This window comes from Myzus persicae, unplaced genomic scaffold, assembly GCF_001856785.1.
Source record: "Myzus persicae strain clone G006 unplaced genomic scaffold, MPER_G0061.0, whole genome shotgun sequence".
Taxonomy (NCBI): Eukaryota; Metazoa; Arthropoda; class Insecta; order Hemiptera; family Aphididae; genus Myzus; species Myzus persicae.
In genome coordinates this window covers 110,816-133,437 of record NW_019104073.1, presented here as the reverse complement: position 1 = coordinate 133,437, position 22,622 = coordinate 110,816, and the positions used below count along the sequence as shown (strand labels likewise).

Here is a 22,622-nt window from a genome sequence, read left to right as displayed (position 1 = left end):
TATAAAAAAACCGTAATATGTAATTTATAAAATTTTAGGCAATAGCCATAAAAAGTGTCCATTTACATATTAAAAATAAAGAATTTAAATTACACGTTTGTTATGGCCAGTTACTTAAGTATTTATATGGTGTTTATATAATTGAAATTAACGCAAATTAGTTTGGAAAAAGCGTACCTACAGTATTATTCATGAGCTGGTACACACTTAGTAGATGTCCAGAGTGTAATGGACTTAATGATATAGGCCAATGCCTTTTTTATTATTTACACTTTTAAAATACTGCAGGTGGAGGTGGGTTAAGTGAAAAATAAGTAGGAAATTTGCGAATAAACGATGGCTTTAATTATACGATATTAACGAGAGCACAAAGAGAACGGTGTACAGAGTTGAAAATAGTTTATATTTCGCTCATGCGGTAGGTACTATATATATTGTGGGCGCATAATAATAATAATTAACATTAACGAGACAGCGAATTTCTAATTTCTATATTTTTTTCGCTTTGAATTAAATAAAGAGCACATAAAACGGTCGTAAATGTTTTTTTTTTTTTTTGTTTTTGTTTTTTATACCGTAAATAAAATCCATGACAAGAGTATATAGGAATAAAGAAGCGAACCATTGCGGCGACGGTACGGAAGAAAAACGATTCGAGTGTAAACTTCTGTTGGCGTAGCTTTTTAACGCAGTAGTATCCTCACGCTTTGACCATATGCATGTGTTTAGTGTATTTTACGATGATATCGAGTTTCAGTGTTAAACTGTTAATTCTTGTTCCGAGAACCCAACATGGGGTTAACACTATGTATAGGTAATCGAATGAAATCAAAATGAAAACATTATTACTGAAATATACCTATTTCGTGATAATTGGTACATGATTATTAAAAATTGTTATTTATTCAAATAAATACCAAATACGCCTCAGCTGCGAGGCCATTGGGAGTTGTCAATATATTATTGTAGTATAATCGGAACTTGCAAAAAAAAGTTGTTTACACGGTTTTATCACAGGTTGAATGTTTATTTTTTACGAGCAAAAAAAGAGTTGTGAATTTATATCATGTAACCATGTTAGAATTTATCGATTTTTGTTTTGTGTATTCTCTGTACTTTTTTGTTTTAGTTTCACTAATATTTTTATATATATTTTAGCAAAGATACATAAACACATGTTTTTTTTTAAATTAAAATGTTTTCTGCGAATTCCCATAAAGGTAATATAGTATAATATATTAACATAATAATTATGAATAATTTAAAGAGCACGCATTAGAGTCATACAGTTATAGCGATGTCACAAAGTGACAGGTTGTCACAGGTACGTGAAAAAATGAAACTAAAAAAAAGGAATATAAACAAATACTATTCGTACAATACACTCATAATATACCTATATATTTTTAACAAACTAAAACAAACTCCACCGACTGTAGTGGGATTCGATTGTCACTAGAAAGAGCTGTTATACGTTTGTATTCCACGGGACGTATATATATATATATATATATTATTATACATATATAAAATATACAAGTAGACGAGTTTTAATTTCTACCACTTTCACACCCCGGTACATTCGTTTCGAGAACTCAGGTCGTTATTATAAAAGCCCTAGGGATTGTTTCGATGGTTGAGGAGTGGTATTATTACTAAAAATATAATGTACATATTTATATATAACTACGCATACACGAAACGTCGTGTATATATGGAGAGCATATAGCACAATATACTTGGCTTTTGAATAGAAACGCCAAGTTCAATTTTTGTGTTTTTAATTTTGATTCTACAGCGTACGCTGTCATCGTAATAAACCGAGAGGAAGGGTATAAACACTTATTTTGTTTAGTATGGTTTGTTTGCGAAATAAAAAAAAAAACGAAGTAATGATTATCAAACCAAATGATTATAAAAGAACACTACAAATGTAGTCGTCGTCGTCAACCTGTCTACGTGACGTTTTTTTTTCACGAAACTTAGTTCAACAACTTGATTTGTCACGACTCGACAAACAATATAATTACTTGCAATCATTATACCAATATTATGGGTGTCTACTGTCTACTTAAGTAGGATTTAAAGTGTCGATGGACGAGTGCAAGTCTTATAAAATTCCTTTAAATTGTACAACATATTATTATGATTAAATATGTTTATTGTATATAATTTATTATTTATAGTTATAAAATGCGGAAAGATGAGTGATTTGCGGAACAATATATTTTTGAGTATTATGAAAATATAAGATCCGTTGTCCGAACAGTCGTAATGTTCGCAGTATCGAACGGAGTTCCGGCAGCTAGAGAAATATAATAAAACAAAACAAAATGACAGAAATGACGGGAAAACGCAATTTAGTGCTCGGAGGTAACTCCGGTTACGCTGATGCAGGAGTGCAACATCAAACCGAAACTGACAATCCGTGTGCTCTGTCGTGAAACTCGTGCGATATAGGTACTAAATTCCGTCTAATCATTAATAATTGTGTTGTATCTACGCCGCAGTCATGACGTCGAAATGCGTTACAACCACCGCCAGCTATCCTTCTATAACCAGACCAACACAGTTATTTATGACCACCGACGACGAACATACGGGGTGGAAAGAGGCTTAGCACTCACCAAGTTGCAAATTAGTGAACTCAGTTGATATCAAGTTAGACATACTAGCCATAGCACACGGGATGTATTATTTTATAATTATTTTAGTTTGACTGAGTTATTTTCACGTTTGTGGTATTGAAGCAAACTATTGTAAGTGATAACGCAATTTATAATTGAATGATACTGTGAAGAAGGGGATGACTTAAAATTTCAATAAAATATTTTTTAACGGTAGATTAGAATCGGATACCTATAGCTCATGCTATTTTTAGTTTAATACATTTAAATAAAAACTAAATTTTATGTCCGAGTGTAAAATATGTGTACGGTATAAAATTGTGTCGTAGTTAAACGCTTTTTTATTTTTTTAGGAAATTTGAGGAAGTTTGTACTCGAAAAATGATACAGTTTTAAGAAATCTGTCATACCTACATAATATATGGCATAATTAATAACGTAATTGTAGGGACCATATGTTTGAGTGTTGGACAGTATCTCAAACGCCGGAGATGAAAAAACCGGAACAATTATATAATATACGCACTATATTACGTATACATTCGCTACATACACGCCCACGTGTAAGGCGGTGGTTGCCAGGACGATGTTTAACGTTCGCGCGGCAGGCGATTTCGGTGTTTTCCCCGAAAAACCCGTCGTAGGTGTATCGCCCGAAACGACCAGGATAATAATTATTCGCGGTCCACGTTATCAGGTATCCCGCAGCGCAGAGTACCTACGACAAAAACGTTTGAGGCGAATTTGTTTGGCAAACACTATCGCGTCGAGTTTACGCCTATTTGTATACATACAATATATACATATACCGTGTTATACAAATATATACTAATATATTCACCAACGTATATCCAGAACACATCTCTATAAAGTATTAGGATATTTTCGGGTTTGACCGACCAACTCGACCGGGGACCGAATCGGAGAAACCTGACGCAAAAGCGGTGCTGTTATATTTAGCGATAATTAATTGCGAATACCGTGGTCTTCAGGATTTGCCGTTATGTTGATGTCGAATGATGTAATCTGAGGGGATTTCCCGTTTTCCACACGCGAATCATTCGAGATCATTCATCCGCGATGACTACGTTTTAGGACATCCTATAGGTTCACCCGACAATTGTTGTTCTGATCAATAATGCGAAACAGATGGCTGGATATAACGCTATTATTTATTTAGCGGTTTGTATCTGAATATTCTGATACAACTGGTTTACAATATTATTTGTTGAATTTCCTTTAATTTATGCCCGTTTGGATTCGTAATTTTTTATTTTAATAATATGAGGCGTTTTTTTTTATGACTACAAACATATAATTATATCCTAAATTTTGCAGCTTGTCGGACCGGTATTGGTGGCGAAGGCTCCGCCGATGACAATAATTTGTCGGCAATATATACATTCGTGATATCTTAAACGATATTTATTCGACCCTAGTACCCGAATACTTTAATATAAACATACATAATAATAATCAGTCATAACTACTCCGTAATTTTTTTTTAGGCGCATTGACTAGAAACAGGTTTTCGTCAATTTTTAACGTACATAAAATCAGATCAGCTGCGTAAGTTGAAAATAGTTATAAATGTATATTATTTTTTTATTTTTTACCAATAATTCCACGCCATATGAACGTAAATTATTTTTCATTTCTGTTGCGCAAAATTCTATGTGAAAAAACTTTTGTTTAGTTAACGTAATTTTTTATCAGAAGATTCGATTTTCCACCTTGTTGGACTTTGTTTTTTCGTTACGGACTCGTCGAAACGTATAATATTTTACAACAATAATCTATATTATGTTCGTTCGTTTATTTATAATAGGTATATATTATATAATATGCTGCAAACATTTTTTTCCTATTTACACATTTCAATTAATTTATACAAATTGTATTACCCGATTCAAAATCATCGCACCCAAACACTAGTTGATATTTTTTATATTATATGTAAAAAACTACCAAGATGACGAAATTAGAGGTATAAATGTGCCAAATAATTATATATACTTTGGCAACGTGTATAATATTAATATATATCCGATAACAGGATATACACTATTCGAACGTTGTGTAACTAACACACAAACAATGACGTCATCGGACAACAGCTAGTGGATAGTGCAACGCAGTATTTATAGGATTTCAGACCTTAATTAAATTAATAGGCGTTGCCCAATAATTGTTTAAAAACTGTCAATGCGCATATTTTTGATACGTTAAGCCTGTCAATCGAATCAAAAGTATATACATATATATTAAACCCATGTAATATATTATATTCATGGATACGTTACATTACGTGCACAGTCCGTTTTAAAAGTGTAAGCGCATACTTAATATAATGGACTTCACGTTTCAAAAGACTCTAGAGGATTTTCCATAATAAACCAGTACTCGAAATTAGGTGCTTAAAAAAGGTCCTATTTGATTTTAATTAACGCGCTAGCGCTAAAAGGAACAAAGACAATTTTTTTTCAGAAGACGAAATATCCGCAAAGCTAAGCGAATATTTATACAGGGTACATAAGGGTGGGGGGTCGCCTACAAAAGCTTTATTCCGTTTTATGTACATAACATAATAATAATCATAATCGTAATATATATATATACTATAACGTATTATAATATGCCATAAAAAACTTAAACCACGGTCGAGTGGTCGCAGTAATTCATAGTCAGTCTCGACTTCTATGTGCACGCAGTACACAGCAATCACAATTTACGTCTATTGTCTTTTGACGTAATTATGTTTGCTTTTTTCATTTAATAAACAATTTTGTAGGTTCATACCTGCAAGTTCCAATCGAATCCTCCGACGTTCACGCCACCGGCGTCTCTGTAATGGAACTCCAGCGACGAGTCGTCGATTACGTCGATCACCGGACACACGACAGTCGACGCTTCTCGGGCAATCCGATCCAACAATGGCTCAAGCCATCCTGAGAAATAAAAACAACAATAGCCACCAAAGTCGTCACAAACTAGCACACGCTTTATTCGCACGCGAACGTTCACAAATATCATATAGTTTAACCGTCTGTTAGTATATGACACTAAATTATTACTTCGTGCATACCTAATATTATAATTATATAAGTACCACCAGACGAGAGTGTGAAATATTTCAATGAACTGATATACCTAATAGTTGTACATTACACGAAAGTTATTATAATCGAATATTTCGGGAAAATATAGTTTTATACGTCGAGTCGAAAATGTTGCATTGTAGGCATATTTAATATTTATTGAATACATTTTTCAAAATGTATAACCTCATATTTCAGAGCAATATCGAGGATTAAATTGACATCAATTGTAACTGGGATAGTCAATCCTATTGTTATATTTGGAGCATACCGAAATTAAATGATAAAATGTTAGGTGAACTTACATAAGTGGAGAAGTTTCTCAACTTCTGTTGAACAATAAGTTTGTAAAAAACACTAATACATACGTAGTTACTATATTACAGATGATAAAATAAACAACTTTAACTATATGTGCAAATATTAGAGCTTACGCGAAAAATGTGTTATTATCGACAAAATTTGATTCGAAATGGGGTAATGAGGGTGTTTTGTTTTAATGGATGTGTAAAGATAAAAATAAATTAAAGACATCGAGAAATTAATTATTTTGTGTTAAATCAGCGAAAGCTCGTTAACACAATACAATGAACCATTGATATGAGGATTGATGAGACTTGAATTAAATATATAATTATTATTATTTCGTTTCTGAAACTGATCAAAAAGTTATTCAGCCGATACAAAAATAAACGATAAATAGAAGCAGTGGTTAAACGAATAAATCGAAGTGACCGCGAAGACGTTACACCGCGCCTGATGGTATATATTATGATAAATATATGGAAACGTTAGCAAAGCTGCTGCCAAATAATATGCCATTCACAATACCACGCACTACAAGACCTCGAACGAGTGTAGAAGCGATTCCGAATAAAAAAATAAATAAAAGCCCATTTACTTGATATTATATATACTATATAGAGGTATATACTATATATGTTATGATGAAAAGCAACAACGGTCGTGCGCGGGCCACACAAATATATACAATAAACGGCATAACATGCGACGGGTACGAACGGATTTCGAAACAATTCGGACGAATAATGATTATTACGGCTGCCGGCTGCGTTATATTCTCCGGTCGGTACGGGATAATAATAATATGATGTACATCACGCGACGATATTGAAATTTATTGTTTTGGGCACAGATATTCGAGCTGAGATTGTCGCGCGCGTTTTGTTATTGACCACTAAATTCTCGCGTAAATTGCCATTTCGAAAATCCGCAAGTATCCGAGACGAAATGAAATATACAAGTAGATAAAATAACATATATACAGATACAACACGTCGTATAATATCATTTTATATTTTGTTTTTTCCGTGGTCGACGGGACTTACCTTCGGTACACTCGCAATGCGAGTCAAGATATGTGAGAACGGGTGCGGATGCGTACCTCGCACCCATCAGCCTGGCCCGTATAAGTCCTTCTCTTTTTTTGGCGCGGACGATTTTAATTTTTGGGTAGTTTTCCGAGTACTCCTCAAGCTGAGTTTTCAGATGAGCTGAGGAAAAAATAAAATCATGAACATATTAAAATTATTATATAGGTAGTCATATACATAGTATACATAGTCATATACCTAATCACCATCGCCGAAGATATTAATTATTTTCATATTTAAAATATTTTATTGATATTTATAGGCATACGCCGCAGCGGAAGCGTCGCGCCGGGGGATCTCCTTCTGAACAATTTACATTCGCCAATAATTCATCAGAATATTGTGAGAAATTCTGAGGCGAACATTACGCAAATACGTTTGAAGGATATTGTAGACACGAAAATCGTACGGAATGACGAATTAACGACTGACGGCCATGATTTCATCAGAACCGTGTGTATATGTGTACGTCAAACATGCCACGTTATTCAATAGCCGGTGGAAATGCTCCGACACGTAATTGAGTAATTCGTTTCAATGTGTGTTCATTAATTATTTCAAATATGAAACTAATTAAACAGACGTGTGCGCGGTAATCGCTAACACGAAATTCCCCATCAATATTCCAAACACAATCGTATCGATTTTGGAAAACACGCGGGGTTAACTATACAATATCTAAAAGCGAATGTCCAAACGTTATCGGACGTGTTGCGTATACTGTACATAGGTATTATATCAAAGAAGAATAGAGCACAGCGAAAACCTATAATGTACCCATACATTTCAAATACAACTATCAAACGCTTACAAACAGACCTCAGCAATTAATTCGTACACGTATTGGCTAGATACAATAATGGACTTGAAGGTGATTTGCGTTTTTATTTCCTTGAACTAAAATTATTTTAATATATATAAAAAGAGAACCATAGTAGCGTTACAATAATTCCAAATATTTGACGGAAATAATATTATATCTGTATAGGTTCTGTAAAATTTAAAGAAAATATTTCAAATATAGCGAATATAATAATTGGCTTTTCATTTTTTTCCTTTTCCAAAATTTCAAATAAAAACTTATAGTATATTATATTGACTATATTGTTATACAATATTATTTATAAAATTAATTCAAAAAGTGGTATGGAGGTATGGAAATAACGTTATATTAAATATTATTTAACGTAAATAATGTATTAATGATAATAATAATAATATATTATTGCGTATGCAGTGCTATACTGCAACGAGAATAATTTCACTATTAAAATGTTGGTGGGTCGCATTGTATTATTATTCACAGTGAAAGGACTACGAGTGTATATAGTATATACTACATACAAATATATAGTATATACTACATACAAATATATAATATATAGGACATAGGTAGGCGGAATTGGTACATTGCTAATTATTCCACAAATGTTAAATGGCCATGTTCGATTGATGAAAAATGCGTCTGGTAACGAAACATTGCGATTGCAGCATTGTTCAGGTACATTGATTGCGATGCTCAGCAATCACGACAACGCTATAAATCAACAGTTATATACTAACGGTCGTGTGAGCAAAAACATCTTTAGCACAAGGGACATGATATATTAAGTGTTAACAATGCAAAGTGATGTTTTACAATTCCCGTAAACAATAGACATGCACAAGTGTGTACGTAGCAATCAGCCGATTTACATTGTTTGCATGGGCATATGCGTTCGTTCAAATTGAATTCATTTTCTTACCACCTGCCCACCGTATGTTTGATCAACACAAATAATAATTTGTGAGTTCGAATTATGCTTTTGATAAATCTTTAAAGCCAGCTTTTTGCACTGGTGGATATTTTTCTGAGCTCTTTGTTTGTTATTTAAAGGAATTTTATAAACAGTAATATAGTACTTTGTTATGTAAGTACATATCCATAATTTTATACTATTAGGTTTTTTTTTTTTAAAATATTTAATAGATTTTGTTAGATGAGGACAATAAATCAATAACACATTAATTCGTCAAAGCGCGTAGAGAAACAGCACAAAATACAACGACGTAGATTACATTGTAATATTTCGTGCATAGCCTCAGTCGGTGAAATGAAATATATAATATATATATTATATTCGATTAGGCTAACTATAAATCATATATATTGCCGACCACCGGAGATTGATATTCTGATCGCACTGCCTCATAGCATAATATATATATTATTATATTATAACATTGTCGGGACATAGAATTGGTCATGCAGCATGACAAATTACAGAGTTAAGGCTGCGTCGTGATGACTAGAAGTAAAGCGCCATCGGATGACCCCTCACCACTATACATTGCCATGCGACGAAATCCATGTTATAGGATATAATACATTGTTTGATCCTCCACTCTACAACCACCCAACCATCGACTCAGCACAGGACGCCGGTTCGTAGCTCACTCATACTCCGGAACGCGTTACCGCCCATTAAGTTTGTCCAAAGGTCAGATTTATGTTTGGCGTTTCCTCTCTCTTGAAAATTTACCCGTGGATAAGACGTATCCGGCGACGGTGGCAGCAGCCCGGGATTAATTGGGTCGAAAGCCTTTTAATGACCGGAAGCGGACGTGTCCGTCTGAGATCGGCGAGTGAAAATCAAAAGGCCAAATTTATAGGAGGTCGGTGCGAACCTCTATGCCCGCTGCTGTTGGTTAGGTTAGGTTACTGCAATATATATACATATAATATATATACACAAACACACGTAATTGACAGTGCCACCAGTCGTGGTGGCCATGTTGGGTCGTTTCAACGCGAGAATTATTATTAATGCATATAAAATATATGAACCACACAGCCTAGGATGGATTTATAACAACAAAGGGGAGAAAAGCGTTCAGTCCTCCAGTTTGTGGTGTTGTACAAAAATTATATGTTAACTAGATACACCAAGGTTAACTTCGGTAAAATAGGTATGCGAATCTCGGATGTGCACGTGACCGGTGAGAAAATTAACTTATACGCAGCTATAATATAATAAAAAGAATGTTCGTTTATAATAAAGGGATGCTATATGAAAGAACTTTGTTATATTTTGTTTCACCACCAACGCCACTAGCTTATTTGTATGTATATATTATATTACAGGGTAGAAACTATCAACGCGTTTGTTTAGTATATATATAATATATATATATCAGGTTTATAATATACTTCCCCAACTGTATTTGAATAGTTAATGGAAATTAATAATTTTACTTATAAAATATTCACATAAATTAACTCTATAAATCAGCTATCTCAAAGTTTATGAAACGAGTTTTTATTTTATTTTTTATTTTGAGTAAAGCAAAAACTATAATGATTTATAATAATGGAGCGACGGCCCACAAATACAGTATATCTAATATCGTATGTCAAACATGTTTATCGGTAAAAAAGTTACTGACGTGAACATAAACGGCCAAACACCCTGTATTTATTGTATTGGTCCCTGCGTTAAAATTGTCGGAAATATAATAATGTAAATTTTTTGTACCTTTGCACTATACACTATACAGGTATATATAATATAGAATATATTGTACATAAATATAGCGTATCGACTCTATAGGGAACGAAAGAAAAACATAAAACTCGCAAAGACCTCCGCTCCCCTCCACCTCCCTAGATACTCCGAATATTCAATATCATTTCCGATATCGATCAGTCTATTTTTTAATGGTCGGCAAATGTTGAAAAACGTCCACGACCGTTATTTATTTGTAGTCGTCGTCATCGTTATAGGTACCTGCACTTCTTTTTCCTTTTTTATTTACTTCTGATGAAAATTGAAAACCGTTGCGGACCTTCCGCTGAGCTGTACATTATGTACATATCTAAAGTTTAAGAACGGGCAGTAAAAACAAACGAAGTGCTTACGGTTTATGTAGGCCTATTATATTATTGTCTGTCCCGTTGGTTTTAAAAACACTACTGTGAAAATTAACGACGTATTATCTATAATACCAACTCTACAGTCGCGATTAACTGCAAAGTTCTCAAGATATTCGGTTGTTTTTAAACTCACATTTATCTGTGGAATAATAGATAATAAACACAGGTACGTAGTCAATTACCGATTACGCGATGCGACGGGCGAAATGAAACGGTATGCTCAGCATCAATAGAACAAATGGGCAATCTTGTAGTCGAACGTTGAAATCACGGGACCGTTTTAAAAGTCTAAAACTGCAATGGGAGGAAACGATAGATTGATAACCAACCGGTGACTGTACACCAGGGATCTTCAACCTTTTTATGCAGCGGGCCACGTATTATTTTTTAATAATCTTGCGGGCCGCATTCTTAGTAAAAACATGTATTTTATACAAAAATATATATTATTATAGTTATAATTTTATCGAAATAGAAAATATACATGCTTAATTTCAAATGTGATCGCGGGCCGCATATTATGACAAGGCGGGCCGCGGGTTGAAGACCCCTGCTGTACACCGTTGTAACAAAAAAAAAATTATAATCTATAAATCAACCATCATCACGCTCCCGTCTACAATATAACTGCAGCTTATCATAATAAAAATAATGGATGTACAATGTATATTGAAAATTGCATTTTGATATCGTCGAGGTCGAATGACGGAATATTGTTGCAGTGCGAAATGCAGTTTTATCAGACTGCGCATTACGATCTTAACCTTTCATGTTATTATCATCATCATCGTCACACGAACACGTCGTTGCATTGACCGTGGCATACACCAATGGTAAAAGTAATAGTCTTCTGTATAAACGGATATCATACTACATAGGTTATACAGTATATGACGTATATACCTATATAGTAATAATCCTGCGGTGAATACGCGAGTGCACCGCAATTGCCTACCCTGGGCGCCGTCTTACGCAATGTCATAATAATAATAATATTATAATGTCATTATTTAACACTCTAAACACGCGCGGCCGTCTACCGCCGCAGGACCGTTTTCGGTTTTCGTCGCATCGGCGAAACGCCAAGTCTGTATTAATATATTATTTTGCGAATGCGCAGTTTGCAGAGGTGGAGAGGTTAATGCGTAGCGCGCGACAATAACTCGCCAAACGCATACGTAATTTCAGAGGACCGAAGGAACGGGACTTGAGGATTGGGGTCACGCCTGTTCAAAGACGAACACAGAAGGATGAAAAAAATCGTTAGAACAAAAAATAATAATGTAAACCCTACGACACATACGCCTTTGTGAAGAACTAATTAAAAACATGTTTTTACGCGTACATGGAACAACTTAACAGCGCTACAAAAACAAAAAAAAAAAAGTATAATTTATCAAAAGACCAAATTTAATTGTCCCTTTCATCGTGAAACGTAATAATTGACGTTACAGAATTTCCCTAAGTGTGGTTTTTTTCCTAAGCCTAACCTGCAATGTATAATCTTTATGAAATAGATAAATATAATATATTTTAATTAAAATAATATTTGTTTACCTGCATACAAACCATAATGAAATTATGACTAAAAAAAAAAAAATAATAAATAATAAAGTTTTTTAAAATGGGTAATTTATAAAAATAATATAGGCATCTAATTTTAATCTAACAAGATAAGAAAATCCAAGAACACAAGTTATTTAAGCTCGTTATAAAAATATACTCAGAAAAATAATATTATAACATACGTTGGTATAAAATATTTATGTACGTATAATATTACATACGTTGAGTTAAACGATTATTATATCGCATACTTTGACCCATTTTTGAAAGTATAGATATTTTCATAGGCATAAATATGAAATTTAATTGAACATGAAAAAAATAAGTAATAAATTGAATGTTAATATTTAATTAAAACTATATCTTTACTTTCATTTTTTAACGATTGCAATAAATTAAAAATACTATACGGAATTAATGTTACTGAACTATGCAAAAACTTTAAAATGTTGTTTTTTAATCTTTATGATTTATACGCGTTATTTTTTTTATTTTTAAATTAAAATGAATCGCGCGTCGCTGCCGTTGCGTACACATAATATTTGTTCTTATACCCTTGAAGCACGGCAGTTCGATACGAAATAATCCAAAAGGAATTTATCTATATATACATCATAATATGTTCGTGTTCAGCATATAGTTATAGGCCATATAGGCTATTGCTCTCACGTAAACAGTGAAATTAGAATATTTATTTTTGTTTATTATTTTTTTTGCAAAATAATTCACCACATAAAACAATATAACTACCTAACTCGTTTATAATCTTGAAATAATAATAACTTTGGCGGTTTTTTTTCTATGCACCGTTATTATAATATCATTTACCACTATTGCCTTATCGCCAAATTGGTATAAACGTGTAATTTGTTTGAATAAAAATACTTACAATTCCGCATGGCCTATATACGATAAAATATTAATATTGTGACTCACGCATGTCAGAGAAGTCGTCGACTAGAATGATTTCCCGGATAAGATGTTCCGGCGATCTGTCCAGTATGGAATGCACGGTTCGCAGCAAAACTGACCACGCCTCGTTGTGAAAACACACGATCACAGATGTCTGGGGTAGGTTTTCTAAATACCTGCCTGGTTTTTTGCACCTGAAATACGAGAAAACAATGGTTATTACTTGGTTTAATACATAGAAGTACGAACATGATATATACAATATATTATATTTTATGTGAAATGTTATTATATTATCGTGTGCGAGGCGAATTATTATATTATATAGATGTTTGTATGTAACGTGTATTCTAGTCAGACTACGTCTCTTCCACCCCAACCATCACACCATTCTCCTATAGTGACTACCCCCACATCAGCATCATATACCTGTTTTAGCCCGGCTAATGGTTCCCAAAGCAATGAATATCAATTACACGTGCACCGCACGGACGTCGCGTCATTAACTGACGCATTAGGCTATGGCTTTTCACTATTATATTATATATTCCTTATACACACGCTTAGGTACATACAGCACGTCCGCAGGGCACAAAATAACCTATGACAGCAATAGAACCGTGGTTGTGGTATAGTGTTAAATCTGTAAATTGATCCCTAACGGTAATCGCGAGACCTACGTATATGTACACATATAAAAACGCACTCGTGAGCTCGTACCTTTCATTATTAAGTATATGTTAGTAATATGAGTAGACATATAGATCCTACAATTTTGATTAAATCAGTATTGCTAGGAGGCAGTGAGTAGGGAACAGGATAAAACGTTTTCGGGTCTTCGGCGGAAAAAAGGCATCTACGTCCAAATAACTTGAACGTTGAAGTTATGTGAGCGCGGGTTACCCCAAAAAAAATCCGTTTATTTATTATATGGCACTATATATGGCAGGTCATATATCACGAGTGGGATTCAGTGGGAGCCGCCTTTTTTTCTAGAGGTTGGACAATGAACTACTAATTCACAGAGATCGATATCGAACGAACTATAATACATAAACTATATATATGCACGCGTGTGTGTACACCGTAAACGCGCGGGGTCCAAAGTTAATAAACGGAAATTTGTAAAAGGTCCCAGGGTCTGTGTTTAAAAGAGGGACTAGCATAGGGAAAAAAACAAAACGCTTTTCAACCGGTGGCTTTTTGATTTATCGCCGGATCCCGTCGAATTAGCCACCACGTTTATACGCACGGATAAAAATAAAAAAAACGAAAAAACAAAAAAATACGAAGTAAACGAGAGCGGGTGATAGAAGGTAAATGCTGGACCTTTGTATTGTGTGCGAACTCGACGGAGGTGAAAAAGGCTATTATTTCGAATTGTGCGACGTCAAAAGCACGCACAACAGGTGGCTTTTTGTGCATATAGATGTCCAGTGTTCAGGATGATGAAGAAAGGCACCTAAAAAAATCTGTAGCGTGGTCAAAATACTATTATTTCTAAATTGAATAAGGTTTTTTAACATTAATTTAAGCGAAAGAGGAGAATTAAAAGCATTGAAACACAGCGTATAACTTATAGGACTATTCACGAAATTAAATCCATAAATAAATAATAAAAAATATATCATATAGGGTCTCAGGAAAATGCTGATAACGCGACGCATATAGGGGCATTCCCGAAGTTCTGTTACATTTATTTACTTGTAATGTGTTCTGTAGATACACCATTGGCGCAACAAATGAACATTTCATAGAATAAATGGATAACAGTGACATACATCCGAAAAGAGAAAACAAAACGTATTGAACGAGACGAAACAATTAATAGTGTAATAGTTTGTTTAACATTTTCAATTTATAATATTTTGTATAGGTAGTACAAATTTTATATAGTTATTGATAGTTTAAAGTTTAAACAAAATAAATCGTTTCATGTATACATGTAATGCTTATTTAAGCAACCGATGCTGATTATATTATTTTTCTATTTTTAAAATGTTCATTAAACTCAAAATGCATTAATTGCTAAAACGCTCTAGTATTTTTAAATTTTAACTAATCCTATTTTTATAACTTTAACATTCATATTAAAAAAAAAAAAAGAAATAAGTGAGTGTAAATGTATTTTTCATTGTATTCACAGTTTAGCGAAGAATAATTTGATAAGTACTATAAAATATTTCTTAAACCGAAGAAATACAATTATATCTACTACCTGTATATTATTATAGGGAAAACGTTAAATATTAAAAAATAAATACTTATATTATATGTTATGTAACAACATAAACCTTATTTATACCTAGTAAACGATAATATACTCATCAAATTATATTATATATTTATTTATTCTATTAAAGAATAGTAAATTCAGGCTCAGTTTGATTCGGATAAAATGTACACGTAGTAAGGCACCTTCTGACAACACAATAATATTATATCATATAGGTCAGGACAGTAGGCTAATAATATACATAATATACCTTCCAATGGACGTGCCTCTAATATACATTTAGTGTTAAAATGCATAACGAAATAACGATTATCGTTAAGATCACAAAATCGTTTGGATTTCAGGGTTAGTGAAACAATAGAGACATAACTCGACAACGACGTTGTTTCAACCGTTATTACAACACGATCGACCTTATAATATCGCGAGTCGTACGGATTCGATTGTGCACGCGGCGGCGGCGGCGTTCGACGATCGTGAGCGAGATGGTTCGTCTTACATGACGCTCGTGTGCAGTATTATACCTATGTAGTATGTATACATCCAAAACAATTTAATGAACAACGTATAACTAAATATAACATTATACTCATAGAGACAATGCTCACGTCCGCTGGCCTTAAAAACAGAATCAAATTATATTCGCAGCGGCGAAGGCCGCAGTTGTTCACGGTGTGCGAAGACGGGTCGATAAATGCTTTACATTAGCCCGCCCCACACGCCACCGCCGCCGACGTTTCGCTGACGGTTGGAGTGTGTCATGTCGAAGTACCACGTGATAACGAATTGTATTTGTCCATTCATTATATTACCGTCCACGCGTGTATAATAATACGACCAGACAACTTGTACTAATAATATTATACATGTGTACGAGTATTAGGTATACGTAAGCAGGACGCAGGGTGAGGTATGCAAGTATTATAATGCATCATGTGTTTATAATTACGGGGTACAAGCGTACAAGGAAACACACGGCACTACGGCAGTGTACATCACCTGCGATTACGACCCCGTTTATATTATATAATAATACTCGTATATATAAATATATGGTTAAAATAGTCAAATGCCAATAAATTATGTAGTCTCTCACACGATTTCGATCGATAAGCGCACTCCGTGCGAAGAACGTGAGCTGCACGTGTGTATTTCAGACGTCTTCATATTAGGTAGAAATCCGTGGGAAATTGGAATGCGACGGCGATAAATGATTTTTTCACGCGACCGCGGTTCTAAAACACACTGAAAACGTTGAGAGTACAGATGAGGAGGGTTCATACGCATTCAACACCTCGTAAAAGGTACAAGTCACAACGCGACAAGTGGCTGTAAGTGCATCAGCGAATATTATGTAGACTGGTCAACTGCAATGACTCATTGCAGTTATATACATGTACACTTTCCGAGTGATAGTGCTGTCGATCAAAATCATGAGTTATCATACAATAACTTGCAAGTTTGTTGTCGTTCGTTGTTTCGCACTACATATCTGATAAACGATATATAAATGGATAAATAATATTAAATTTCGGCGGAAATAATGCACGCCCGGAAATGTCACGCGAGAGCGAATTATTATTAATATGGTATTATATATTGTTCATAACGTAATTTACTACGCAAACTATCGAAAACGCAAAACATGGAAAATACGAAATTTATCTGATCGCAATACTATATATTATATATAATATAATATACGTATATATATTCTGCTATTCACCCTGGTTATCTGTAAAACATCGTATCGCGAGAACAACAACAGTTTGTGACAGGTCAAAGTAGAGTACACAGTACACACACACACAATTTTAGACATAGTAATTATCGTTAAATATTCCATCAGCGAGAATCGATTAGTGGGAGTAGCGTGGGACGAAGGGCGTCCCTAAACGAGGCCAAGTGTCAAAAAGTGTTTCTAACCATTATTTTTGTGCGATGGGTGCCCGTTGTCGAGGGTCGTTATTATAATAATATACAATGCAGCGTATTTTTGACAAATTTCACAAAACGAAAAAAAATCTAACTTTTTTCCTATCATTTTATTTTTAAATCGATTGGTCAGAGTTTATAATTCAGTGAATACGTACACTGCATATATATACACTCGCGGTGGCCGGGGGAAGTATAGTTGGTGTTTTTAATTAACTTCATTACATCTCTCCCACAGTAGCCGTTCACGTCCACGCCCGCCATTTGGTACATATTCGGTTTTAATTAAACCCTCCGGGTCGACCGTCATATACATTGTGTGTTGTTTGGGACTCCAGCCCCCAACTGGCAAATTACTGGTCTACACCCGCCGATAGTCACGCACAAGTGGTGATAAATAAAAAGTGAAACAAAAAAAAAACAACGATGACAATAACAACAAACGAACACTAACTAGACAAACATTACGCGTTCATATACGCATTCAGGACTTGGTAGAATTTATTCGGCGGATGTAGTTTTTACTGCAGCCTGACACAAAATTCTATTTATTTATATTTTGTCTAAAGCCGGTTCGCGCCAAACGTTTGCGGGGGTGTCGCAGTAGCCGCGTCGAAGGGTTTATGGACGGGGGAGGGTGGTGCTGACAAATGGAAAGTTTCACGCCAGCGGGAGTATAGTTACTGCGGAGGAAAGTTTTCGCGCCCAGTGACGGTGTCAGCGCATGGGGTGAGTGAGACGGCGGTGTATTATACAACGCAAACTCTACGGTGGCGGCACAAAAGGGCGAATTTCATTTTTCTTCGCAGCTCGTTGTCGTCTATATATATATTTAATATGTATACATCATATACGCATTCCTACTGCTGAACCTTTTTCACACTAAGCTGACCTCAGCTTGTTCTGCTGAAGCAGTTAGTTATCTTGCCAGCAACGTTACTTTTTCGATTTCCATGTAATAATAAAGCAGTAATAAGCTGTATTGTCTCCGTTCATAAACCACGATATTATATCAACCCTAATTTAAGCAAGCGAACTGTTACGGATTTGCAAGACAACAGCTCCATCACTGCACAATAGTTTTCTCACTTTATTTATGTAATATTTGAAGACAAAAATCAAGTTCTGATCTTCATTATACTATTAGTTATAACTTGTTAATAGAAAACTATGTAATAGATCAATAATAATTATGATGGAAATATGCCTTAAATACATGAAACTACAATATTATCAAAACAATGTTTTTAAAATTAAATACATTTAGGAAGAAAACGAACGAAGAAATATTATGTAGTTAAACAATTATTTTATTACAAATACATTTTTTTTGTATTATTATATATACAAAATATCATAAATGTTTATTTTAATGATTGATGATTAGTAAATGGAGAATAGTATTTTGCGTTGTAAATACTCTGTTAAATGTGACAGTACATGTTGTTTTATTTTATAAACGTAAACAAATTCCAATGTTGAAAACGTGCACCGGCGATTTCCCAATGGGTATTTATTTTAAAAATATAATTTTTACAGATAGTCGTAAATTTGTTCGAGTTTCGAAATTAATATGTACATAATACAGACACATATTTAGAGAATGTCAGTTTTGTTAAACATGATATTATGATCAAAACAGATCAAATATAACAATATTATTATTTGATAGTGTTTCCACTTTAAAAAAAACTTGAATTTCGAAACGATGAAATGAACTGTGGACTCAACGCTTTTCAAAGATTTTTTTTAAACAAATTAATTACCTGTAGCCAGTATTCGTCAACATTATTAGTCATAATATTGTAATATTGTATTGTATTCGAGCATTAATTAATTGTTTAATTGAGTATAAACGATGATAAATATCGTATTTAATTATTACCTATAATATATTATAAAATCGCAGACTTGTGATCACGCTAAACAGACGATACTAGTCATGAAATATGAAATAAATTTAAACATAGCATATTATAAAGTACAATGTATCATTTACTAATTATTAAAGCACACTAATGAGCGAGGTAAAATTTATTATATTTTTTAATGATAATATAAAATGTTATAATATGGATAGTGATGAGATCGTCATAATCAATTCCCATAGATATTATGATTGCAGTGATAATAAATAATAACATAGCATTTTATGGGAGTCATAATATATTGAATACTACAGGGTTTAAAAATTAATGTGATTTTGATTATCTTTTTCGTACATAATAAAATAAATAAGAAAACGCAAAACCGTTGTTTAATGCACATTTATAAACTACGAATCGCCAGCGTCACGCGTTAAAGGATTGCGTGCGTATAATAAGTTCATGTAATAACGCGCATTACGAGCGGTACACAATAATAATAATAATAATAATAATAATAATAATAATAAATCGACGCGCGTAACGATTTCGAATCATACTACCTAAAGCGGCGGCGTCGGTTCTTTGGAGTTCCTATACCATTATCATTATTGTATTAAATTTGTATTTGTAATTTTTTTTTTTCATTTTCCGTCAACCCGAGATGATGCGCGCGGTGACTGGGGACCGTTAAAACGTTGGGTTCACGGTGAAAACATAATGATATCGTACACCTCGAGTATCTTTATGCGGTGTAGCCGTGTAGGTACCTTCTCATTACCGACCGTTTAATAAATATCGTGTACCTACACATTATAATATACATGAGTCGCGTGCGTTCTCATCGAGCAGTTACAGCCGCTCGCCGAGAGAAATCGAATTCTGTTGATGCGAAAGTATTCGACAACGAGGCGGCGTGTGTGTAGGTTATAGGTACACCTATTCGATAACGATTAATTCGATTCCAATCCGATCGCGTCAAAAACGGCCGCGGGAAACGTCGAAATACGCATTACGGGACCATGTTCGGTTCGGTTCGCGTGAGCTATTATATAGTCGAAAAAAAAAAGATTCGACGCAAAAAAAAAGGGTTATCCGGGCAAACAATACACGCAGTGACCTGTGGGGAGATGAGGTGTACCTATATGAATACATCACGCGCGACGACGACGACGACGTTTAATTAAAATCGGACACGAAAATCCAAAATCCCAATATAGTTTCGTGCGCTTTATTGAGCGGTTCGTCCGATTCGTAAAAATCCGATTCGCGTTCGACACGTAATAATATCATCAGCGTTTTCGTACGTAAATGCCGATAAAAACCCGGCCTTAAGCTACACGCGTACAACAATATATGTATAAATTATATTACGATTTTGAGCACGTATTATAATTTACGCGAGTATAAATTACACATACATGATACAACGCGAGCACGCGTGTGTGGGCGTTCGTGTACATATATGTACATAATATAGCATATGTATACCTGTTATAATTGACAGAGCCGGTATAGCGTGCGCCAAAATGCACGTCCACTTAACCGAATGCGTTCCTGATATATTGTATATACGATTTTGTTATTTTTTCCCTCTCGTTTTCGATAAAATCAAAGACACCATAAATTCTCCGCGCAATATCGCACGAGCTTTGCACACACCCACACACCCACATACGTATACGTATATATTATATTTACGGACGACCGTTGGACCGAATTCGCTACCGCACAATATCCCTGACAATTCCTAAAGCGTATCTCTTAAATTTCGCCTGGATTGCTATTTATATATAAATATACAAATATATATATATATAACCAATATATTACCTACGTAAAAGGTATATAATGCCTAGAATGTATGTATATGTTTAAGCAAAATACACATTATTACATGACATATTGTATTATTGTCGTATAAATATATTTGCGCTATAAAATAAACACAAAACTCATATGCGTATTGCGTGTATAGGAGGGATATATTATGTATAGAAACGCTAGCGACCGTACGTAATGCGTATCTATAAATATATTATAGTAAAAGAATATTTCGAAAACGGTAGTGTAAATCGTTTTAGGGAAATCGCGAAACGTCCACGGCGATGATTTGTGCGAGAGTCGGGATTTAACAAGCTCCGGCTCCAGTGGTTGTGGATAATTTCGATGAAAACCGATAAAATCTGTACGATAATCTCACCACGTATACCATGTAACGCTCTACGAGCTGCTAGTTTATAATTTTCATCATTAAAATCCCAATAAGGTAATTGGAAACTGGTTAAATGGAATTGTGCGTAAGCGTGAGTGCGTATTATAATGTACTTAAGGTCGTGACTCGTGACAAGGTCGCAAGATACATATCTAAATAGTTAAATATTATATAATTTACCTATATGCCTACACGCGTCTATGTAACATGGTACCAATGGGTTAAACAAGTAAATATTTACGTTTTTATTTTAACTGGCTGTCGATGTGGGAGACGTGCTACGTTAAATTATATACGGTGGACGTGATATATTTGAAATATTAGATAAATTAAATACATCGAAACTTTACGAGTTTTACATTAGTCACAGTCACCTAGCTAGAATATAATATAATATATATATATATAGTATAAATGTAGCATTTCCCGTGTATGGTAATAAATAAAAACTAATAATGAGCAAAACATGTGTTTAGTGATTTAAATAATAAACGTGTAATATTATGGACAACCAAAAATGGAAGAGTTTTCATTAAGTTTGAAATAATCAATTATTTTTGAAATTTTTTAATGATGCATGCTAAAACCTGTAATTTACACGAATAACAAAAACGGTTTAATTAAAAACTTAGGTAGATATTCATTATGTATTTTTTCAGTTTTTAAAATATTCACATATTTTTAGAACTTAGTGTTCATAATAATTATTACTTTCACAAGCCAATAATTGTTTAAATATAGTATAACTCGAACAGTTTATAATATTTTAGGGATAGGTATAACGTGTTATTTATTACAATATTTATATCGTGTTATTACATCTAATATATTTCAATTCAGTAATGTTTTTCCTTTAAGTTT

The 22,622-nt window shown here is 33.9% G+C and overlaps 1 protein-coding gene across 3 annotated transcripts in view; it reads right to left on the bottom strand.

Moving 5' to 3' along the window:
- The window catches only part of LOC111038363 (putative polypeptide N-acetylgalactosaminyltransferase 9), a 67,786-nt gene that overhangs the window by 22,827 nt on the left and 22,337 nt on the right, over positions 1-22,622 (bottom strand). For 2 of the 3 annotated variants that reach the window (XM_022321427.1, XM_022321430.1), the window contains exons 2-4: positions 13,535-13,704; positions 7,075-7,239; positions 5,427-5,575 (exon numbers count right to left, since the gene is read on the bottom strand). In XM_022321427.1, coding sequence (XP_022177119.1) covers positions 5,427-5,575; positions 7,075-7,239; positions 13,535-13,704 — 484 coding nt within the window. The remainder of the gene's footprint in view (positions 1-5,426; positions 5,576-7,074; positions 7,240-13,534; positions 13,705-22,622) is intronic. The other variant, XM_022321428.1, reaches the window with a different exon arrangement.